Here is a 21,468-nt window from a genome sequence, read left to right as displayed (position 1 = left end):
ATCAAAAGACCCCTAAAATCATCGACTCCATCCAATAACCAATCACTGTCACCTTCACCACTAACCCGTGTCCCCAGGTATCACATCCACATGTTTTTTGAACATTTCCACTCGGCCTGGCCCCCGCGGAGCGCGGGGGCTCAGAGGAGTGCAGGGGTCTCTGGGGAGGATCTGGCCGCGGCCGTGTCTCCCTGCCGTCAGGTTCCCTTTTCCTAATTGAGGCGAGATCCAGGCCAGGCGCCTCCTAAACAGTTTATCCTCTCGCAGCAGCGGGAGAACGTCAGTCCCCGGCCCCGGGCTGTCCCACCGTGGAGATCCGAGACCGAGGCAGCGAGAGCCGCGTCCCTCCCGGCGGCCCCGGGGCCCGGTAACGGCGGCCGCTCTCCATGGTCCTGAGCCAGCCCCGCCGGTGCCCCGGGGCGGCGGAACCCCGAGCCGCAGCCCAGCCTGGCGGCCCCCGGCCCGGATATCTGGGGGCTGGGCTGGCGACCCACTCCGGTTCCCCTGGATCTCGCCCCGCCCGGTGCCGCCGCCGCGGGTCGGGTTTCCCCGAGTAAGCGATGCCGGTGCAGGGCGGGGGGGGCACCGTGACCCCGCCGGAGTGGGAGTAGGGGGTGCTGCTCTCCCAAAGAGCTGAGGGGATTTCTGGAGGGTTGCAGGGGCAGCACTGGGGGGCGCCGAGGGCCGGGCGGGCTCCCACCGGAGTTCGGCAGGGACGCGGAGCGGTGGAGGCCATGGAGTGCCTCGGGACGCCCCGGCATCAGCTGCCCCTGGCTCCGGGGTCTCGGCAGCTCCTCACTGGGTCTCTCCGGTGTCTTCCCGATCCTCTCGGTCTAAGGACTCGGGGCAGCCCTTCTCCCACGGGGCGAGGAGCTGGGAAGGCTTCGGGCGCGAGGCTGAAGGTGCTCGGCGCTGCACGGCCCCCCCGGCGGGGCGGGCCGGGGGCGGGGAGCCCCGGGGAGGCCCGGGCGGAGGATCCCGCCCACCGGCCCCGCCGCCGCCGGCTCCGGGGCCGCCGCGCTGCGCGGGGCGCGGCCGCTCCGGCCCGGGGCGCGGGGCCGCTCCGCCGCCGGGGGCTGCACGGGCAGGTGAGTCCGCAACGGGACCTCCGGGCGGCGGGAGGCGGGGAGGGGAGGGCCGGCAGCGCCGCGCCGAGCGCAGCTCCCCCCGGGGAAACACCGGGGCTTCCCTCGCCTGCAACGCCCCCGGTGCGGAGCGGGGCCAGGGGGATCCCCGGGCATCCCCACGCTCACGGAGAATCCTGGCGTCCGCACTGCCCCCGGCTCCTCAGCCGCATTTCCTGGGGCTGGCGGCGACCCCCGGCATCGGGCTGGAGATCCCCGCGCCCTGCTGCGGGCTGGGAAACCCGCGGTGGGGCAAGGGCTGGCTGGCTGTCGCCGCTGCCGTGCCTGGCCCCCATCCCACCCGCAGGGGTGTCCCGGTTCCGTGGACGAAGCAGCCCCCTCCCGGGACACCGGCTCCCGGCTCATTCCGGTGGTTTCCCGGGCGGCGGGAAGAGCGTACCAAGGGGCTGTGTTTGTCCCAGGTTACCTCTGGAAGACTTGGGGGGCTGGTGCAGTGTGGGGCTCCGAGGTCCCGGTGCCCTTGGTGTGCCCTGAGCTCCGGTTCGCTCTCAGGGCTCTCCTGGGTCCCGGCGCTCGGCAGTGCAGGGGTCAGCTCTGCACAGGTGTGACCTTGGGGTGTGTCTCCGTGGCAGGGCTGTGTGACAGTGCCCAGTGCTCGGGGTGCTCGCCTGCCTGTGCTGTGGGGACCACCCTTGGGTGGCCACCTCTGCACAACACCGAGGAGCCCCCGTCAGCCCCCCGGAGCAGGTTTGCCGGTGTTGGGCTGCTCCGGGGAGCGGTGGGACCAGCGGGCAGCTCTGCTGGTGGCACAGCTCGGGGCTCCCGCAGCACCGAGCTCTGCCTGACCGGCTGACACAGGCGCCTGTTAGCGCCAGTGGCTTTGATCGTGGGATGGTGGGAGAGAACCTGGACCCTGCCTCCAGAGCTCCGCTGCCACGGGACAGGCAGGGACCCCTGGACGTGGTGGGAGCCAGGGCTGGGGGAGCCAGGCAGCCCTCGGAGAGCTCAGACACTGCCCTTATCTGCTGCCAGTTCCACCCTGGGAACTCGTAGCACGCTCAGCTCCAGTGAATTTCCTTTTTCTGTTTTTGTTTCTTTCCTGCTGACGCTTTTCCCCTCCGGAATCAGGGGCTGGATGGGGCCCATGGTTACGGGGAGGTGTGAGCAGCCCGACCCCACGGTAGGGTGGCAGTGGGCTGAGCACAGCAGCACCCGGCACCCACCTGTGCCGGTCCCCTCGGAAGGAGAAAACCCGCCGGGTGTCCGCGTGTGCCCCGGGCGCTCCCGGAGAGTGGAGCCGGGAGCGGGAACCTGCGGAGCCGCTGCCTGCACATGTTTTCCGTGGCATTCCCCGGGGGCCGCCTGCAGCGGCCGCTCGCCCGGAGCCGGGGCTCTCGTTCTTGCGTCCTCCGGCCGCCGCAGGATGCATCGGCCTCCTGCGAGCAGCGATCGCGGCGCCGTGACCTTGGCAGGGCGGGAGCTCACCCCGCCTCTGGCTCAGCCCGAGCGTCTCCGGTTGTTACAACCCAGCTGCCGGCGCAGGAGACGTGCCCAGCCCCTGGGGCCTGATCCTGCCACGCAGGAGCCTAGAGCGAGGTGATGGCCGGGCATGGGGGATAGCATGAGCCATGACGGCTGTCCCGGTCCCCATCCTTGTCCCTGCTTCGTGGCTAGGGTCAGATGTGGTGCTCACAGCCAGCGTGGAGACAGTTCTGCTCCTGTCTCCCCTGGCCTGACACTGTCCCCTTGTTGTCCCTGTCTCAGATGTGCCAAGTCCAGCTGAAGCTGCTGTGGGTGTGAGGAAGGCAGTGGAGCACTGTGACTGCAGCACGGGGGGTTCTCCTCTGCCCCATCACCATGGGACTGCTCCTGCAGAGCCTCTTCTTCCTCCTCCTTCTGGGCTCCTGCCTTCATCCAGCCGCTGCCTTCCCCAAGGGCTGTTACCCCTCAGAAGAGGAGGGGCTGAAGACCTTTCGCTGCAGCAATGCTCAGCTGACTGAGGTCCCCAGAGACATCCCCAATGACACCAACAAGCTATACCTGGACTCCAACCAAATCCCCTTCCTGCCTCGCGATGCCTTCCGGGACCTGCCACACCTGCTGGAGCTGGATCTGTCGCACAACGCCATCGCCAGAATTGAAAGTGGGGCTTTCCAGGGCCTGGCAGAGCACCTGCACTCTCTGGACTTGTCTTCCAACAGGCTCGTGTCAGTCAGCAAAGACACCTTTAGCAACCTGAAAGCCAAGGTGAACCTGTCCAACAACCCGTGGCTGTGTGACTGTCGGCTGCAGGAGCTGATCCGCGCAGTGGAGCTGGCGGCCGACTCCTCGGGGGGCATCGTGTGCGACTCCTCCACACAGGAGGAGCACGTGGGCAAAGCCTTCCTGCAGGTCATCGCCGACACGGACTTGTGCAACGCGTACAAGAAGACCACAGACATCGCCATGCTGGTCACCATGTTCGGCTGGTTCGCCATGGTGATTTCCTACCTGGTCTACTACGTGCGGCAGAACCAGGAGGACGCCCGGCGGCACCTGGAGTACCTCAAGTCACTGCCCAGCAAGCAGCGGCGATCGGAGGAGTCGTCCACCATCAGCACTGTGGTGTGAGCACCAGGATCCTGCAGGACAGCGTGGGCACGTGTGGAGCTGGGCACCGGCTGCTCCAGGGGCTCGCCATGGCTGCAGAAGCTGTCACCAGCCACTGGCATGGCACAGAGATAATCGTGGATTTGTTCTGTTTTCCTGGCAGCAGCAGCCACGGCTGATGAGTCCCTGGCTCTGGTGGCTGAGGTCAGGGATGGATATCAGCCATGAGCATGGAGGATCCACAGCATCCTCCCAAGTTATGGAGGACTGGAGCAATCCGGAGCATCCCCCTGGCATGCGGCCATTGCTCTGACTGACCCGGACATTTGGACTTCATCTGAAACATTTTATATTTCCTTTGCAGAGATCCCTTGGGGCATGAATGGAATCGGTATTTTCATCTCTCCCCGGCTCCCCCTTGGCTGCCCCAGGGATGGTCCCAGGGCAGCCTGGCCCGGCTCCCTGTTGGGAGGGCAGTGGGGAGGAGCAGTCCAGGTCCAAGGCCACTGCCCTGCCAGGTCACTGGCCCTCAGCCAGCGGGACCAAGAGGTGGGGCAGGGGGTGGGGACACCGGTAGGAGCCGCCCCATCTTCCGTTCCATCTCCCTGCCCCTTTCCCGGCACTCTCAGGCCGGGTGGGGCAAGGGGTATAAGGGTCCCACTCACACATGGGGTAGCTGATGGGCAAACCCCTCGGAGTGTGGGGAACGAGAACCAAACGGGGAAAGAACTCGCTGGGGCAGAGCCCTTTGGGGCTGCCAGGGGATGTGGGTGCTGATGGAGGGACAGCCAGGAGTGCTGGCAGTGGGTACAGCCCCTGCTGGGATGCTGGGGGAGCGGGTTCCCCTCGGTGCTGTCAGGGACCGTGTGGGAGGGTGTTTGCAGCACCCTCGGCCATCTGCTCGTGTCACTGCCGGAGGGGAGCTCCCGCCTCACAAGCTGCTGACCAGTCACTGTGATGGAAGCAGGATGGAAGGAGCTGCCACGGCTCCTCTGTCCTGTCCCCACTCCCACATTGCTGTCAGGAGTCTGAATCTCCCCTAAAATATCCCAAAGTCCCTTCTTGATGCTTCCAGTATTGGGCTGCAGGTTCCTGGTGGCAGTGGTGGAGGTGATGCTGAGCACAGGGCTGGCACAGGCAGGGGTCAGTGCCCACTTTTGGGCATGCAGGATCCAAGTGGCAACTCAGAGCAAAGCCAGAGCAGCCCCAGACTCTTCCACCTGCCTGTTTGGCCTCTGGGACATCTGGTTTTGCTGGTTTTGGCCTTTTTTAATACGAACCAACCAATGCTACCTTGCCTTAATTCACCAAGAGAACCAACCAAAGCTGCTGCACCTCCTCTGTACCGGGCCTGACCTGCCTTGTTGCCAGGCCCAGCCTCAGCCCGTGGTGTGGGCAGCTCCAGCCCCGGCTCCTGCCTGTGCCCCCAGTGCCGGTGGGAGCCGTGGGACTGAGCCAGCCAGGAGCAGGGCCCACACCCTTCCACAAGTGCCTAATTCCAGCACAGAGCAGGAGCTCTGCAACGCACAAACACCTCAGCCCCAGTTCCCGTCCGGGCGTCCCTGCAGCCCCACAGCAGCTCCTTCCCCCTCTACAACCGGCTGAGGAGAAAAGGGGCTGGGGGGACCCGACTGAACCCCCCAGGCTGCTCCCCCAGGCCACTGCTTGTACCCGCAGCATGGGGGATGCCAGGACCACCCGGCCCATCCATGTTTGGGTTAAGGGACATTTTAGATCTTACTTTATACAACAATAAAGTTGGCTTTTACTTTGGAGCCGGTGGCTGGCGTGTGCTGGAGTGTGTGTGTGTGTGGGTCAGCAGGCACTGGTGACGTTGAGGCTGCAGAGGAAGGATGGAGGTGCCCGCCACAGCCGCTGTTTTTGTGGGCAGGCGCTTGCAGAAACAGGACACCCGTTCCTCCGGTAACCCTGCCCCAGCCTTCAATAATGAACGCCCGCGGCTCGGCTCAGGTCGCTGGCACGGTGCCGGACCCCATGGAGTGGTTTCCCAGGGCTCTGCTCCTCTCGCTGCCCTCCCTTCCCCACCGGAGCAGCCCCTGGCATGGCACACGGGCAGGATCATGACGGCCGGGAGGGACAAGCCCTTCCAACACCACGGTCCCACCGGTCCCCACAAGAGGCCTCTCCGGTCACAGCCCCGTCCCGGTCTGCCGGCGCCTCTCCCCGCGCGATCCGCGCTGGAGTCTTGTGCCATGGAAGGTGAAACCCGGGCCCTAACGCAGAGTGACAGTTCCCGCTCGTGGGACATTAACCTTGTTTGTCACTCGGCTGTCTCCAGACGCAGACCCCGGGCTCTGGAGCAGATGGCTGCCGTCCCCCGCTCCGGTCACTCCCTGGGGATCCTCCTCCCGCGGCTGCCGGAGCAGCTGGGGAGGGCTGGGGGACACGCAGGACACGTGGCCCCAGCTGCCACCCTGTCCGTGGGGCCGGGGCTCCCTGGAGCCCTGCCGGTGTCCCCTCTCATGGGGCTGCATGATGCTCAGTCCCCCGGGGTCAGCCCTGCTCTGGATCCTGTCTGTGGAATTACTTGGATGGAAACCATCAGGCTCATTACAGCCCACACTGATGAGCACGGGGGAAAGGAAATGGATTCCAAGGGTTTGTCTGGATGTGGAACAGCCACTGGCCTGTGTGGGCGTACAGGGGGATAAAATACGTAATAACAAAAACCTGCACTAAGATTTGGGAAGGTAACTTGGTCTGGGATGGATGGAACTGTGCTGGTCTTGGGCTGTCAGTACTGACAGATGTGTGACAGGGAATGGGAAGAACAGAAAAATGGGTTTATGGGGATATTTCCTGGCGTGCTGTGGCCAACCTGGAGCCTCGGGAGCAGGGGGACATGGCCAGCTTCAATCTCAAGGAGGGATTTTGCTCACCCCACTCTTTCCAGTTGCGAGGTGCTGTGGGCCAGATCCTGCTGACAGTGGGAGCTGGCACTCGGCATGGTGGCTACAAGGGGCTCAGAGTTAAAGGCAACACTTCTTCAGCAAGGAATCAGAATCATTCCTTTAAATCCCCTCTCCGGGTAATTCGTTTCCTGATGTAGATTTATCTGTAGGGATCGGCAGCGGGAGAATTAACGGCGTGACCTCCTTCTGTGTGTTCCAGTGGTAAATCTCTGTTATTAACTTCCAAGGAGCTTTGCCCACCCGGTCGTTAACCAGCCTCTTCTCCTCTCCAGGATGAAGGAAAACGTTTCACTGGGGCAAGATCTACGACCTGAATCCTCTTGGCAGGGATGATTCTCTGCCTGCTTGGCTCTGAAATCCCTTGGGAGCACAGGGGTAGATTTTGGAGAAAGTTTTTTGAGAAAGTTTTGGGAGAAGCTCTGTTTTCCCCAGCCCAGGAATGAAGCGTGTTCCACAGCGGCAGCTCCAGACTGCATCCTGAACTTTGAACTGATTAGATTTCCAAGAGGGAAGGAAGGATGTCTAATTGTTTAATTTCCACAATTAGAAAAATATTTATCAATAATTAGGAGTGATGGCAGCAATTACACTGGGATTAAAGCCAGGCTAAATTTCATCACCCGCCTTTCACTCAGGGACCTTATTTATTTCTTTTCAAACCCCAAAAAATCCATGTACAGCTGTGTTGCTGCCAATAATGAATCATTCTTGTTCACTGCCTGCACAGGACTCATTAATCTGATGATGCCAGTGGTTCTAGGGAGGCTGCTGGGCACATCGTGTGGTCACAGGCAGGAGAAAATTTAATTTCAGTGGGTAGGAAAGTGAAGCAGATCTAAAAATCACAACAGCACTTCCTGTGCCTGTGGTAGAGAGCTCAGCAGTTCAGCTGGCCACACACTCCCCTCTAGAGTCCCTGGTGATTTTCCCTCTCATCACTCGTCCAAGGCAGGCATGGCTGAGTCCAGGGATCAGCTGTCCAACAGCTGTTCTTTTCAGATGAAGTTGTACCAATTAATAAAATTGCATGACCCTCAAAGTTTTCCCTCTCAGAGGGAAATGTCAGAGTTTCAGGTATTTTTCCTATCTCAGGAGACCCACAGCCATCAGTCTCCATGGTCTGGGGCTCAGGTTCATCCTCCTGTGGAAGCACCTGGGGCCTGTGGCTGTGACACCTTCAGTGTCACCTGGGCACTCTTTGAACACTCTTGACTCTTGGTCAAGCTTTGTTTTCAAGCAACTTTCCACCAAAACAGCTCCTGGATGTGTCCTTGGAGGAATTCCTGGGGGCTGGATTAGGCAGGGCTGCACCACACCCATGCCAGGTGTGATGAGTGCCTGGGATGTGCCAATCCCAGGGCACCTGCTCTGCCAGGTTCCCACAGCCCCTCTCCTTCTCACCATGAGTTCTGTCCTGGGCAGGCCCTTTCAACTCCTCTGGTCTTAAATTTAGAGTTGAATCTTGATTGTGGGTTAATGAAGCTGCTGCAGGGAGTTACAAGACAACTTTCCCACCGGAGCAGAAGTGTCACTGTCACTCGATGGATGAGTCCCATCACTGCCTGCAGCTCTGCAGTGAATGTTTGAACACGTGTTCCTTAAGTGTTTCTCAAGTGGGTTGTTCCAGGCAGCTCTGATGGGAAAACAATGGGCTGCAGCTTCCAGCTGGCAGATTATTCCTGTTATTTTTGCCATTTGTGGATTTTTCAAAGCTCTCGTGTGCTGTCAGTACGTGCTGAGATCCAGGAGGTCTGTGAGGAGGATGGGAAGTTTTAAGTTCTACATTTTTTATCTGTGAGGACTCCTCAGTGTTCTCAAGGTGTTGTGGTGGTCCTTGGCACAGAGTGAGGTCAGAGCTGTGGGACCAGGGCCGGTTAAATTGGGGATTCAAAGGGCTGAGCCTCACAGGGGTGATGGAGTTTCCCCACATCAGGCACAGCCCAGGTTTCCATGATTCCTCCTGTAAAGCCAGAGCCAAGCAGAGGAGGAGAATTTGAGGAGGGTTTAAAGCAGTGAGGAAGGATCTTGCAGTTCCTCATGAGCTGCTGCAGCAGTGGGAGGTAGAGAGGGAGCGGAGCAGTTGAGGTGAGAGCTGATCACAGGGATTTGTATATCCTGAGGTGTGACAGGGAGGACAGAGGTGTGAGGGGAGGTCTCGGCAATGAAAGGCTCGGCTGCTGCCCAGCTCCAGCCGGATGCAGAGGACTTTCATACAGGAAAGGTCAGAGAGGAGTCACTGCCTGTCAGGTTTTTATGAATCTCCACAGAATTACTGACACAAACTCCTTTGCAACGTGATACTTAAATATTTGAGCTATTTTTGTACTTGTGGAATCACAGAATTCCAGGATGGTTTGGGTTGGAAGGGACATTTAAACTCATCAGCTGCACCCCTTGTCAGGGACACCTTCCACTATCCCAGGGTGTTCAAAGCTCTGCCCAGCCTGGCCTTGGACACTTCCAGGGATTCAGGGGCAGCCACAGCTTCTCTGAGCAACCTGTGCCAGGGCCTGTCCACCCTCACAGGGAAGGATTTCCTCTCTGTATCCAACTTAGATTTCCCCAGTTTGAGGCCCACTGCAGAAATGGGGGTGCTGTAAGAACTTTTAGGAGGGAGTACAGTTCATTTGTGACTCTCCATGGCACTTAGTTCGTACTTGCAGCTTTTTTCCCTCATAACTGATGCATGTGGCATTTCCTCCTGCTGAAATAGGCCAGGAGAACCAGGCAGCACCGCCGAGCCCGGCTGCTTCATCTGCCTCAGCCTGAGCCGTGCGCTGTGTCCAGTTGGCAGGGAGGATAATCAGCCCAAGGGCAGTGGAAATGCTCATTACAGCACACTTTATTCCTCAGTATTTAATAAGTAATGACTCTGAAAAGCTCGGAGCGGGGTCTGTGCCCGTGCCATCTCCTGCTGTGTTCCTGTCACTATGGATGAGTTAAACTGGGTTGAATCGGGTCAATTTTTGGATGAATACCCACCAAGGAATTTCGAGATGTTGTAAGAAGTTGGGGTTGTTGAGTGGGAGATGCTTCTTTTGCTTGACTTGGCTTTCCTTTGTGAAAAAGAGGAGGAAAGCTGGGCACTGCTTTCCACGGCTCAGTGTGTGCATAGAAACTGAGTCCTCTGATGTTCTCTGACGTCTCAACAAAGTGAGTCTGGAAGGAAACTCCCACAGGGAACAGCTTAGAAAGAAGCTCTGAAAGCCCCTGTTCCAGGAGCTGTGCCATGGGAGCCTCAGCTGGGGCTGGGGAACAGCAGGAGTTACACAGAAAGTTCTTGATAGTGGTCAAATAATCTTTACTCTGTGAGCAGGGTGATGGATCAGTGCAGATCCAGCAGCTAACCTTCCAAAGCGGCTCGGGGTGAGGTTTCTCTGGGAAGAAAACGTTCCCATTAGCTCAGTGCTTTGGCGATTTGTATCATCCGGTGAACTCGGCAGGAATTCACAGCTGGTGTAAGAGGATCCTCTGTTCCTGCAGCACCTGGGGCCAGCCGGGCCCTGCGAGGGCTTGGTGCAGCTGGAGGGGAAGATGCAGCAGGGGGAGACTGCAGAGTCTCTGCTTCCCTCTGGAATGTTCCCTCTTTATTCTGGGGACAGGGAGAGAACAATAACCTGTGTCCTTAGTCCTCCTGAATGCTGGGCTGTGTAATCTGTTACTCAGCCTCTCTTTTGTCTTGGAGACCTGATTTTCCTTTCTCCTCATGTCCAGGCTGGAGCATTTCAGAAACAGTGAAAGAAATGTGGGAAAAAAAAAAAAAAAGGGGGGGGGGGGGTGGGGTGGGAAACGTAATGCTTTTAAATCTCAAAGATCAAATGCTTCTGTTAATATCTGCTAGAAATTCCTCACAGAGGTTTTGGCATATGCCTGTCTGGCACATAACTCCACCACAGCCACCTGCCATCCTGCCTGGAATTGTTTGTGGCTCCTTTGTGTTCTCTGAGCAGCACAAAGCTGTGGCGTGTCTGGTGTCACCACCAAGAAACAGACTCTGCACTAAGCCACGTGACAAACTTCCTTTTTTTTTCCCATTTAATTACTTTTCCTTGCACGAACACTGTTTGAAGCAGTGCTTTTTCCAGTGTAAGGAGTCCCTGAATACAAGAAAACCTAGGGGTGTATGAACGAGGATGTTTTGTTCCAAAGAGAACGAAGGATTCCAGGATTGGCAGCTAAAATGAAAAGAACAGCTCAACACTAAGGATTCTCTCACAGTTGCTCTTTGGTTTTCCAGTCTCTGCCAGTTTAATAGCAGGATTTTGCTCCGTACATTCTGCCTTGAGGCCTGGCACAGGTCAGACACGTCACCTCATTGTTGGGGCTGTAAGTTCCAGGATCACAAACCACTGTGGAGAGAACAGAGTTGGGGTCCCAGCCAGTTTCCTCCCGTCTCAGGGGGGCCATCAGACATCCCCATGAGCCTTCCCAGATCCCTGTGGGAGCTCCTGTCTTTCCAGAGCTCCCTGAGCCTCTGGCTAAATCCCCCCTCAGCTCCACAACCTGCAGCAGATGCTGCAAAAGAATTTGAAAAATCAGCAGAGGATTTTCTAGCAGGACTTCCATGAAGGGAATTGTTTCTTATGTGCTCTGGATCCCGAGGATTGTCACTCATCAGTGACCTGGAAGGAAAAAACCCCTCTGCACTCCTTCTACTTTGCTTGGAAATGCAGCTACACCTGTGAGTGCACTGACACGCTCCACTGCCTCATTTCCTATCATTACTTTAAATCCACAATGCGAATATCTTCCCAAAGGATGAACAGAAATATCCCTGCTTTTGACCCCAATATTTCCCTAATCCTCCCCAGAGCTCCGTGCCCAGCGCTAATCAGCTATATTTAAATCAATGAGCTATATTTGAGTGGATGTGTTTTATATTTACCGCAGCAGCTGGCGCAGTTCTGGTGGGTGTGGTGGTTTTTCCCAAAACCTGGCCGGCAGCTGTCGATGGGAGTCATGGAGAAACTCTTTTCCACGTACTGGATTGTAGGAACAGTGTGAAATTCATTCTTCAAAACGTGCCTCAGCTGATGGAAAAACTTTCCAATTCGCTCTGCTGCCTAAAATTCAGAAGGATTGGGAGAATAAAATCATTGTCGGTTGATTTATGTTGATTTAAAAAGATCAGGAAATATTTTCTACTCCTGATTTCCACACACTTAATTTCCACACATTGTCACCTTAATTAGGAGCCTTCCTTGGCTTCAAGGGGCCTGGAATCAGACCTAGGATGTGAGCGGAACCCAGGATTTAATGTTTAGAAGGCAGAGAGAACAGGTTTTAGAAATTTGCTACAGTAGACTTACTTTAAATTGCATTCCATTGACCAAATCATAAATTAAAAATTTCATTTAGTGGACTGGAAGTTCAATATAAACAATAATGTTTATCTTTATTATTAGAAGCAAATACAAAGCAAGTAATGAGCCTGATTTTTTAACTGTTCTTTTTAAAGCTATTTGTATCAATTTGACTTCTAAACCCATTTTTCTTCCTGAATGGAATTATTTTAAATCCATGAATCACCATTTACAATATTAATCCCACAAAATCTGGGTAAAGATGGATTACTACCATCATATCTGCAGGAGCCAAGGCAGATGGGTGTTAAAGAGGCAGAGACTGACACAGAACCTGTCGGACTCTCGTGTTTGTCACATCTTCACAGTCGTAAGGAGTCCTGTGGCAAATTTCTTCCCATCCTGGTCCAAATGGATTGACTGTGGATAGAGGAAAAAAGATCCATGAAAAAGGGGAAAGAAGATAGATTAGGCCCTTGTGTTTTCTATCCACATCCTTTGTTTAGTAAGAGTCAGAGCTCAACCAATATAAAATTGGGGGGAGAGGGGGGAAATATGCTGAGAGAATAGAACTAATGTCTCACATAACACCCTCAGGGTCCTAAAGATCTCAAGTTTTATGTAAAATTAAAAATCTTTGGGTCATGAAAGTTTCTTTACTTAGGGGTAAATATCCACAAAGCTGTTCCATAACCTGTTGGATGGTCCCTCTGGGTGTGTGGCGAGAACAGATACAGGAGCAAATGTAGTCAGATAATTCAGGAGTAACTTCCTTCCCTCAGTGATAAACCATCTCTAACTCAAGGCTGCATCAGGGCTAATTTAACTTTTTTTTGTGAGGTTAAACCACCTCAGTATTGCCATGAGGGAGCTGTGAAGCTCCTGCTTTAGCTCTGTGCAGTTTCCTAGAATCAAGCAAAAATTTAAAGTCATGGTTGGACGGGACTTTCTACTTGGTCTAGTGGAAGGTGTCCCTGCCTGTGGCAGGGTGGGAACTGAAAGAGCTTTAAGGTCCTTCCCTGTCCAAACCATTCTATGATTCTGAAACCAGAGTGGTCCCAGACTTAACAAAAATCAAATACTGAAAACCTAAACATGACCGTGACATCAGGGCATATTATGGGCTGTCTCCTTCTGACATTTCTCAATGATCTTGGTAATCACTGCTCTCGCCCGGATTGTAAAAAGTTGAACGCTAAATTTAACATAAAAACTGCGTTTTAGCTCCATCTGTGGGCGACAAAAGAAAAATACAGGGACTCAAAAAAATAAAAAAGAAACCCGGAACAACTTTTGGAGGTGCTCTTGACTCTGCTGTTTTTCAGATGTTCTTTACAGCAGTCACAAGTTGTTTATAACAATAAACGACCCCTCCCAAACAAGCACTGAAGTCGATTACCTAGAAAATTAACAAACAGCTCATACTGGAGGCCGTCCTTTGGTGTCCTGATGGAGTAGCACTTGTAGGATGACTCGGTGATGTGGCAGGTCAGGTGGGAGATGGTGCTGTCGAGGATTTGGTTTAATTTCTTGACGAACAAGCCGTTGCTTTTCATCCTGCAACTCATGGTGCTAAAGCGAACAGACATCTGATAGGCGTGGTCAGCTTCCCTGTAGGCTGGGAGGAAATAGCTTGGGTGTGAATCTGAATCTGAATTGAATTTAGGCAGGTTATCAGTTCTTTGTCTCTGAAATACGGGCTTTTATTCAAAAGTAAGTAAATAAATAAAGCACAGTCATTAATTGTGTCACAACATATTTGTGCTTGACAGAGCTGACTCAATAGTAAGAGATATTTTTGTTTGAAGTGTACAGGAATTTATGTACTTACTGGAGAGTCTGTTCCCAAATAAAGAAGACAAAAAAGGTGGTGAATAGTAAAATGGCACAGAGCCAGCATGTCTGCAAATCTGTGTGTCTGAAACAGATTCTATGCAATTATAGTGTAGGAGTAATTTTATTATTATTATTATTTTAAAAGTTAGTGATTCTTAAGCATTTTTGGGTTGTTATCTTGTGGGTGGATGTTGGTGAAGAGTGATTACAAGAAGTGGAAGGAGCTGGAGTGAAGATCTCAGGTAACTCTGCAATTCTTGAAGTTAATTCTGTACCTAAGGGTAGAGATTATTTTATTGCCATATATTTTTGGGAACAGTAATATCAAACTTTTTCAAAAACCATGAGAGGGTGGATGTGTGTGTATAAGTAAAAAAAAACAAACAACAAACTCTATTCTGTAATAAAGTTTTAACTAATTATTTTTGTGGTTTTTTAATCAAGCTTTGCAACAAATACAGAGTTCACAAATCTACCAAGCTCAAAAGACCATGTCTTACTCCTAACTTAGCAATCTTACCATAAACCATGAATTTATAGGCCTCGACTATTTCAGTTTCTTCCTGTGTCGTAGTTTCAATGACTTTGTGGGAGAGAGAACAAATGTAGGCACCAGACATTGACACCCTGAAACCCATCACCATCAGCTTCCCTGTCTCTGTCAGGTTCACGTAGCCTTGCCCTAAAATAGAAATATTGGATTACTGGAAATGTCAATTTTCTGATGCATTTAGAACATTTGGAGATGAAATCTTGCTCCTAATTCATATTAGACTGAAATGATCTGAAATTTATGACTTTTAGGATTTACTACAAATTTCCTTTTAGCTCAAGTATTTGAAACTTTTAGAGGGAGAAGAGGAATGGAGTTTAATGTCAGAACTTGTGGAAGTATCTGGCAAAGGGCTAAGGAACCACTGGGGGGTGTGATCAGAAACAAGGAAAATACGTGATATTTTTAGTCTGAACTAACCTTGTAAATCTCTTCCATCTGGACCAATCCACAAATAATTGGGATCTATTAAACTTTCTTGAGAAAGAGCCAAATCCATACAGACCAGGAATGGGCTGTTTGTGAACACCTTAACGTACACATTCACTGCAATACAGAATCAGGTAAATTATGTAAAATGCTGATATCAAATGAAATCTCAAAAAAAGAAAAAGTGTTTAAAGTGTATTTTTCAGTTTTGGACTTACAAAGTGTAATATTAAAGATTAATCTCCATTTGTTCTTCATTAATATCCTGGAACTGTCCACAGTGTGGCTGGTGCTGACTGTTAGAGGGAGACACTTGTGTCCCACACACAAACTGTGGTGCAGGCATAAAAAAAGGACCCAGTTTTTCACTGAAACCCTCATTTAGATGCTAAATTTTCATCAGTGCTTCCAGCATCATTATGGGAAAAATCTATTTCCATCCCCATGCCCCTTTCTGTTGTTCCTGTGCATACAAGGTTCCATGTGCAGTGGTGCTATGTAATAATCCCTGGGTTTAAAACCCCAAATTCCAGTAAAAACTAGACATAGATAGAAAAAAGGACAGATTTACCTTCATGCCTGGTGTCACCATAAACTTCATTCTTTCCAATTAAATCAATAGATTGCTCTTCCTTCACTTCTGCTCTCACTGTAGGGAAAAGTAATTGGAATATTAGGGATCAGTGTAAATGTGTGATTGTTAGTCCTTTATTTCACCTTGGTTTTTGCTTAGTTTTGTTTTTGTCTTACTTTTCCTTTTTCCCTACACCTTTTTCTTAGCATCAAGAAGAAGTCCATGTTTTTGACCTGTCACTTTTTAATTGTTTCAGTACCCATGTTGCAAACCTGCCTGGATGTACCAGATGAACCTTTCTCTTTACGAAAACCCACTAAAAATAGTTATAAAATCAAACTAATAGTCTGTAGTCAGTTATAAAATCTGACTACAAGGTGAAGATTCTGTAGTGTGACCCTGAGACGACACAGGATAAGGATCTCTCAGCCCTTTCCCTTCTGGAAAACAGCAGACTAGTGCTGGGCACAAAGGTTTCTGTGACAAGAATCCCCAGGAAAGGTGAAAATTGTAGGAATTAAGGTTTATTTTTCAGGTCATGGGCACACTGGGGTGGTCCTGCCTGACTGTTGTGATCCAGTGTTGAGCCTGGGGACAGTGGGGTGTCACTAGAACCTATAACAACCCCTCTGAAGGGGCTTTAGCTCCCTGTCCCCTCTTGAGGGGCTTCGTCTCGCACTCTGAGGGAAGGTTTTTTTGGGGACATTTGTCCCCGACAGTGGAGTGGTACCCACTAATGGGGTGTCATTAGTGGGTACCGCTCCACTGTAGGGGACAAAATTAGCTGCCCATCTGTCTCCTCTTGAGGGGCTTCATCTCTCACTCTGAGGGAAGGTTTTTTGGGGACATTTGCCCCCACAGTGGAGCAGTACCCACCAGTGGGATGTCGCTGGAGCTCACCCTGTCCCCTCTAACAGGACTTCAATCTGCCACCCTGAGGGAAGGTTCTATGGGTATTCCCCCCACACTCAGCAGAGCGGGACCCGCTGATGAGCTCCGATCCCCTCTGAGCGTACCGGCCCCACACCAACACAACCCCGCAGCCCCTTCCCACCCCTAGTGCCTCTCACCCCATCCCACCGCCACCACCACGGCCGCCACGCCGAGGAGAGCGCCCGGGGGGCAGCGGTGCCGCCCGCCGCCCCCCGCCATGCTCCCGCCTCCCCTCACAACGGCCGCGGCGGGCGCGAGGGGGCGCTAACGGCCCCCGCTCCCCCCGCCTCCATCCCCGCGCGCGCACCGCGCTTCCCGCCCTTTTTCACCCCCTCAGCGCTGAGGGTGAGGCGTCCCCGCCGGGGTCCCTCGCTCCTTCTCCGCTCGCTCGCCCACACCCGATACTTTTTATACTGTTTTTTAAAACATTCTGCTCCCACTCCAGCACTTCACTGAGCTTCCTAAACAGTGTTTTGTTGTGGGGAAGGGGTTTTTTTTTGTTTTCTCGCTTTCAGGCCCCTGAGGCGCTTGGCAGCGAAGGACGGCCCCGGCCACCCCCTCCGCGCCCGTTGTCACACTTCAGCCCCACATCGCTCCTCCACAGTGCACAGTGAGCTGTGTTTTTGACTCTAAAGTGGTTTTTCTGGCTGTGGGACAAGGAGAGGGAAGTACATGGGGATAAGGGGTGAAGAGGCTCCGTCATGGTTTTGTCTGTCAGTGCTGAACCTGTCTTAGGCTATGGAAGGTGTCCCTGCCCATGGCAGGGGAGAAGGGGGGAACTGGATGGGCTTTAAGGTCCCTTTCAACCCAAACCGTTCTGTGATTCTGTGTTTCTGTCACTTGCTGTGAGAAAGACTGAAAGTAAGAGCTGGGCACATCCTGTGGCTTTTCCTCCTGAGGGGCTGCGTGTGCTGGGTGTTCTCCAGCTGCAGGTTTCTGGAGAAAGTCATTCCAGGACACATAGTTTTCCACATAAAAGCAAAAAACATCCCTTTCAGTACCTAAAAAGGCTCCAAGAGAGTTGAAAAGGGATTTTGGACAAGGGTTTGGAGTGATAGGACAAGGAGAATGGCTTCAACTAAAAATGGGAGTTTCAAATTGGATATTGGGAAGAAAATCTGCTCTGTGAGGGTGGTGAGGCCCTGGAACGGATTTACCAGGGAAGTTGTCCCTGTAAATGTCCAAGACCAGGTTGGATGGGGCTTGGAGCAACCTGGGACAGTGGAAGGTGTCTCTGCCATGGCAGGGGTGGAACTGGATGTTTTTTAAAGTCTCTTCCAACCCAAACTCCTCTGGGATTCCATGATTCTGCCACTTGCTGTGACTGAAAATAAGCTCTGGGCGAATGGTGTTGGCTCAAAAATGAAGCCAAATGCCACAGTATCACTGCAAGTAACTTTCAAGTCAGTTACACGTTTTGGGAAACTTGCTATGTGTTTGAAACTTTTAACCATGTAACTATTTTGTTTCTAGAGCAGGTGATACAAAAACACTCAGGAAGCTGCTGGCAGGGAAAGGAGGGTCCTTGCATTTGACCACAGAGCACACTCCGAGACTCTCAAGACCAGAACGGTGGCCAAGCCTCTGGAAATTAGCAAAATAGTATTTATCCTAACTACCTAGATCATATTTATCACTCCAGACCATGCTAGTGTCCAAAAATGATGTCACAGTATTTGCATAACAAATATGGAACCAACCAACACAGGCATAAGAGTTATTTTTATATAGAGCTGTGAAAGTTTTAACTCAACCCTTCTATGTAAAAAGAGCACTTATGAGTTTCCTTTAATAAAGAAAAGAAAAATTTGGTAAAAATACAAAAATAAAAGTGTGAAAATGGGAAGTATCACATTATTGATGGAAAATAGTTTTACACAAGCTTTCTTCTTCCTTAAATCAACACATGAACTCAAGTGGTCGGTTAAGTGTAAGAACTGTGTCAGGGTTTTCATTTTTAATGTCCTTGAGCTGCTGAGCAGGTCAGAACCGGGACCACCTCAGAGGATCCCACGTTCCCATGTGCTGAATGTTTTCAGTTTTACTCAAAGTGAACATTTCATGCTGACACTGTGCAGGCAAAATGATTCAGTTGGTAACGTGTCTGCTATAAACGAGTCATATTTCAGCCTGAGCAGCCTCAGTTCCTAAGGATGTTTATAGCTCCTTTCAGATCCTGCACAGCCCATCAGTCCCCAGGTTGCTAATTATTATGAAATAGTATCTCTACTATAAAGCTTTGGCTGCAGTTTTGGTTCTTTATAAACTCTTAGTGTCTTTAGCCAAATGACTCATTTATTTTCAATGCTATAATATTTCTAAGTCCCAAACTGGTAAATTGTCATTATAGATTTGTAAGCTTGGGGTGGTGGGGGGAAGAAGAGGGGGAATGGGATATTTTTAAGAACAAGTGTTGTGAGGAGGATTTAATAGGACAAAATGTGAATTCAGGTATTTATATTTGTGTTTAAAACCTGGATCACGGGGGGTTGTTTGTTTTTTTCTTGGGATTTTTGTGGGGGCTTTTTGTTTGTTTTGTTTTTATTTTTAGTTAATAGGAAATGATAGAAGTAGTCAGTAGGAAATTATAGAAAATGACAAAAATCTGCAGTTGTAAACTTGATCACAGAGTGAATAGACATTAAAAAGGTGACTATTTAATCCTAGGAAATAGATAGAGAGATTTCCAGGAGTGCAGTCAGGTGAAGGACCTGTTGCAGGGCTTTGGAGAGGCTGCAGACTGCAAATTCTGTCTCTGATTTTTCAGGTGAGTGGTCAAAAGGTGGGATCACACAAAGGAGGGACACAATTAGCACACGGGTATTTTTATAGGCTGGGAAAACCAGGCTTGTTTGATTTGTGCCCTTAAAATAAAAACAGAGTGAAGATACATTGTTTCTCTGAGGGTAAACTTGAGGGAAAGTAGAGATTTAAATCAGAGAACAAATCTGGCAGTAAGAGAAAATGGTCATGGATAATCCTGGGATGGAAACCAGAGGTTTCTGATTGCTGCAGAGCAATCCCAGGGCTTCCTTAAAATTTGAAGAACCAGGAAACCTGCCTAATTATTAAATGATTCTGTAAGGGGGTTATGGAGGTTGTCCAGAATAGCCAAGAATTCTTGATTATCCCACTTTTTTTTTTCTTTTTTTTTTCTTTTTTTTTTTTTTTTTTAACATTTTATTTCTAGATTCTTTTTCCAAGCAATGGAAAAGCATCAGCATAAGAAGCAGCCGTTGGCACCACACAGGAAGTGAGTAGGAGAATCATGTTTCCATGTTGTTATCCTGCTCCTGATCTATGTTAATTCGTGCTTGCTGCCTTTGGGTTTAGATCCAAGTGATGAGCTCAGATCCCAATTTCACTTCTCACTTCATTAACTCTTTTTGGGTCTGAAGTGACCTCTAAATGTCACCTGCTGTCACCCCCTGCCTCAGCAGGGATATTCTGCACCTGGTCAGGTCTCTCACAGCCCTGTTCAGGCCTGCTGTGGTATGAGCCTCTTTTTGGAGTCTGTACTAGAGGACTTTGAAATTCATATTTGTTATATTTTATCGAAGAACTTTGTCCTTTGATTTTCTGCTAAATAGCAACACTGTTTTCTTAAGAAAACCATCTCAACCTAAGTTCTGTTTACTATCATCTCAGCCATTTGACTTTAACACACAGTCCGAGCTGTGCCCATTCTGGGGACGAAAGCGGCTGGGGGCTCCCCAATCCCCAAAGCAGGCGCTGTGCCCTCAGCCCCTCCCTAGAGCCGGGAGCCCTCTGCGAGCAGCACCAGCGGCGGCTCCGAGGCCGGCGAGCCCGGAGCCGGGCCCGGGACGGGGTCTGCTCCTCTCCCCGCCGCCCGGCGCCGCTCTCCGCCCGCCCAGCTCCCAGCCGGATGTCACTGCGGCGGGCGGGAGGCGAGGCCGGTGCGCTCCGCTGGCAGTCCAGAGCCCGGGCGGGCAGGTGGAGCTGAGACCCGCGAACGGAGCATGGAAGGTGAGAAACGACCCCGCTCTTCCCCCGGACCCTCTGCCCCGCCGGGGCCCGCGGCGGCTCCATCGCCCGGGGGCTTCCAGCCGCTTCTTCAGCGCTTGCTGCAAACAGATCACAGGCTCTGGAAAAGAAATCGAATCTCGTCTAGTAATTAAATGGGAAACGAACGGGTTTTTTTGCCCCCTCTCTGTTTAATTTCAGAGATAATCACAAAGCGCTGATAAAGCTGGGGTTTAGAGCGTGCTTTATCTGATGTTCGTGTTCTGGTGCTTAACGAATTCAAGGATGTCTCCTTTCTTTTCACCTGTAAAACGTGCCCATAATATTTACAGCCAGCAAAAACCAATCTGGGAGTTAATATTGGGTTCTGGATTAATTACCTGTCATAGAAAAGCAATATTTCTGGTGTTTTTAACAATCCAGGCAAAGGGGCTTTGCAAAGCATCACTTGGTTTCTTATTTCAAACTCAGATTCTTACTTCAACTCAGTGCTTTAAGGCTCCAGTTTAGATTCTGCTCTGTCTCAACAACTTGAGACTTTTGGTTATTTTAAGTTAGCTGCAGATGCCTATTTAAAAATGCATTTTCCTTTGCTGAAGGCTTTTTAACTGTTTACACTTAAATAATCATTCATTGAATCTGACTGAATTGAGAACGTTTGAGAGAAGTAACTAATTCGAAAGAATGGGTTTGAGGGCACTTCGGTTCTTAAAACTGCAGCTTCATTTTCTTGATCGAGCTGGGATCACTGTCTTTTTGGAAGAAGAAAGTTTGTGAGGTGTGTTGGAATAGTTTGCAATTAGAAAATAACAGGGTTCACTATAACTGAAGTTTTCTAAAAACTCAATTCTTTGGAGTTCTTATTTCTTGTGCACTCAAAGCAAACATGGAAATGACCCTTCAGGTTTTGGGTCTGCACTTGAGGATGATGAGGATCCATTAACATGTCTGCAGTTGTTGCTTTGGGGATGAAGTTAGTGCAACAATGTTGTAATGTGTTATCCCTGGATATAATAATTTCCAGGAGTGTTTCCCTGGATCTTGGAAAAATCTCTGTGCCTTGAGGGCTATCACGGCTGACCTGGATTTTCTGTGCCTAGTGTGAGGAGGTTTGGTAAAGCACAGAGCAGCAGACAGGCCCTAGCAAAAGCAGGTGTTTGAACAAAAATTTGTAATTAATTTAATTGTATCTCTTCATGACTGGTTTGGTTTTGTGATTACTGAAAGAACTGTCCAACTGGAGCTGTCA

General features: G+C 51.3%; 3 protein-coding genes across 6 annotated transcripts in view; 2 read left to right on the top strand and 1 right to left on the bottom strand.

The window, feature by feature from the left end:
* Positions 1-971: 971 nt before the first annotated feature.
* LRRC3C (leucine rich repeat containing 3C) lies at positions 972-5,449 on the top strand. The gene is made up of 2 exons (XM_063403797.1): positions 972-1,088; positions 2,850-5,449. Exon 2 carries the CDS (start codon positions 2,943-2,945, stop codon positions 3,693-3,695), a length of 753 nt encoding a protein of 250 aa, XP_063259867.1. The 5' UTR covers positions 972-1,088; positions 2,850-2,942; the 3' UTR covers positions 3,696-5,449.
* A 5,226-nt stretch (positions 5,450-10,675) lies between these two features.
* On the bottom strand, positions 10,676-16,454 carry ZPBP2 (zona pellucida binding protein 2). The gene is made up of 8 exons (XM_063403795.1): positions 16,373-16,454; positions 15,300-15,377; positions 14,720-14,845; positions 14,267-14,428; positions 13,310-13,528; positions 12,245-12,330; positions 11,493-11,670; positions 10,676-10,956 (listed from the first exon to the last, which is right to left on the bottom strand). Exons 1-8 carry the CDS (start codon positions 16,452-16,454, stop codon positions 10,856-10,858), a joined length of 1,032 nt encoding a protein of 343 aa, XP_063259865.1. The 3' UTR covers positions 10,676-10,855.
* Positions 16,455-18,613: 2,159 nt separating this feature from the next.
* The window catches only part of IKZF3 (IKAROS family zinc finger 3), a 37,011-nt gene continuing 34,156 nt past the window's right edge, over positions 18,614-21,468 (top strand). For all 4 annotated transcript variants that reach the window (XM_063403780.1, XM_063403779.1, XM_063403778.1 and 1 more), the window contains exon 1: positions 18,614-20,222. In XM_063403780.1, the coding sequence (XP_063259850.1) occupies positions 20,216-20,222 (7 nt within the window). In that variant the 5' untranslated portion in view covers positions 18,614-20,215. The remainder of the gene's footprint in view (positions 20,223-21,468) is intronic.

Source organism: Prinia subflava, chromosome 8 (assembly GCF_021018805.1).
Source record: "Prinia subflava isolate CZ2003 ecotype Zambia chromosome 8, Cam_Psub_1.2, whole genome shotgun sequence".
Taxonomy (NCBI): domain Eukaryota; kingdom Metazoa; phylum Chordata; class Aves; order Passeriformes; family Cisticolidae; genus Prinia; species Prinia subflava.
The sequence above is the reverse complement of the archived record's forward strand: the minus strand, read 5'-3'. Positions and strand labels throughout refer to the sequence as shown.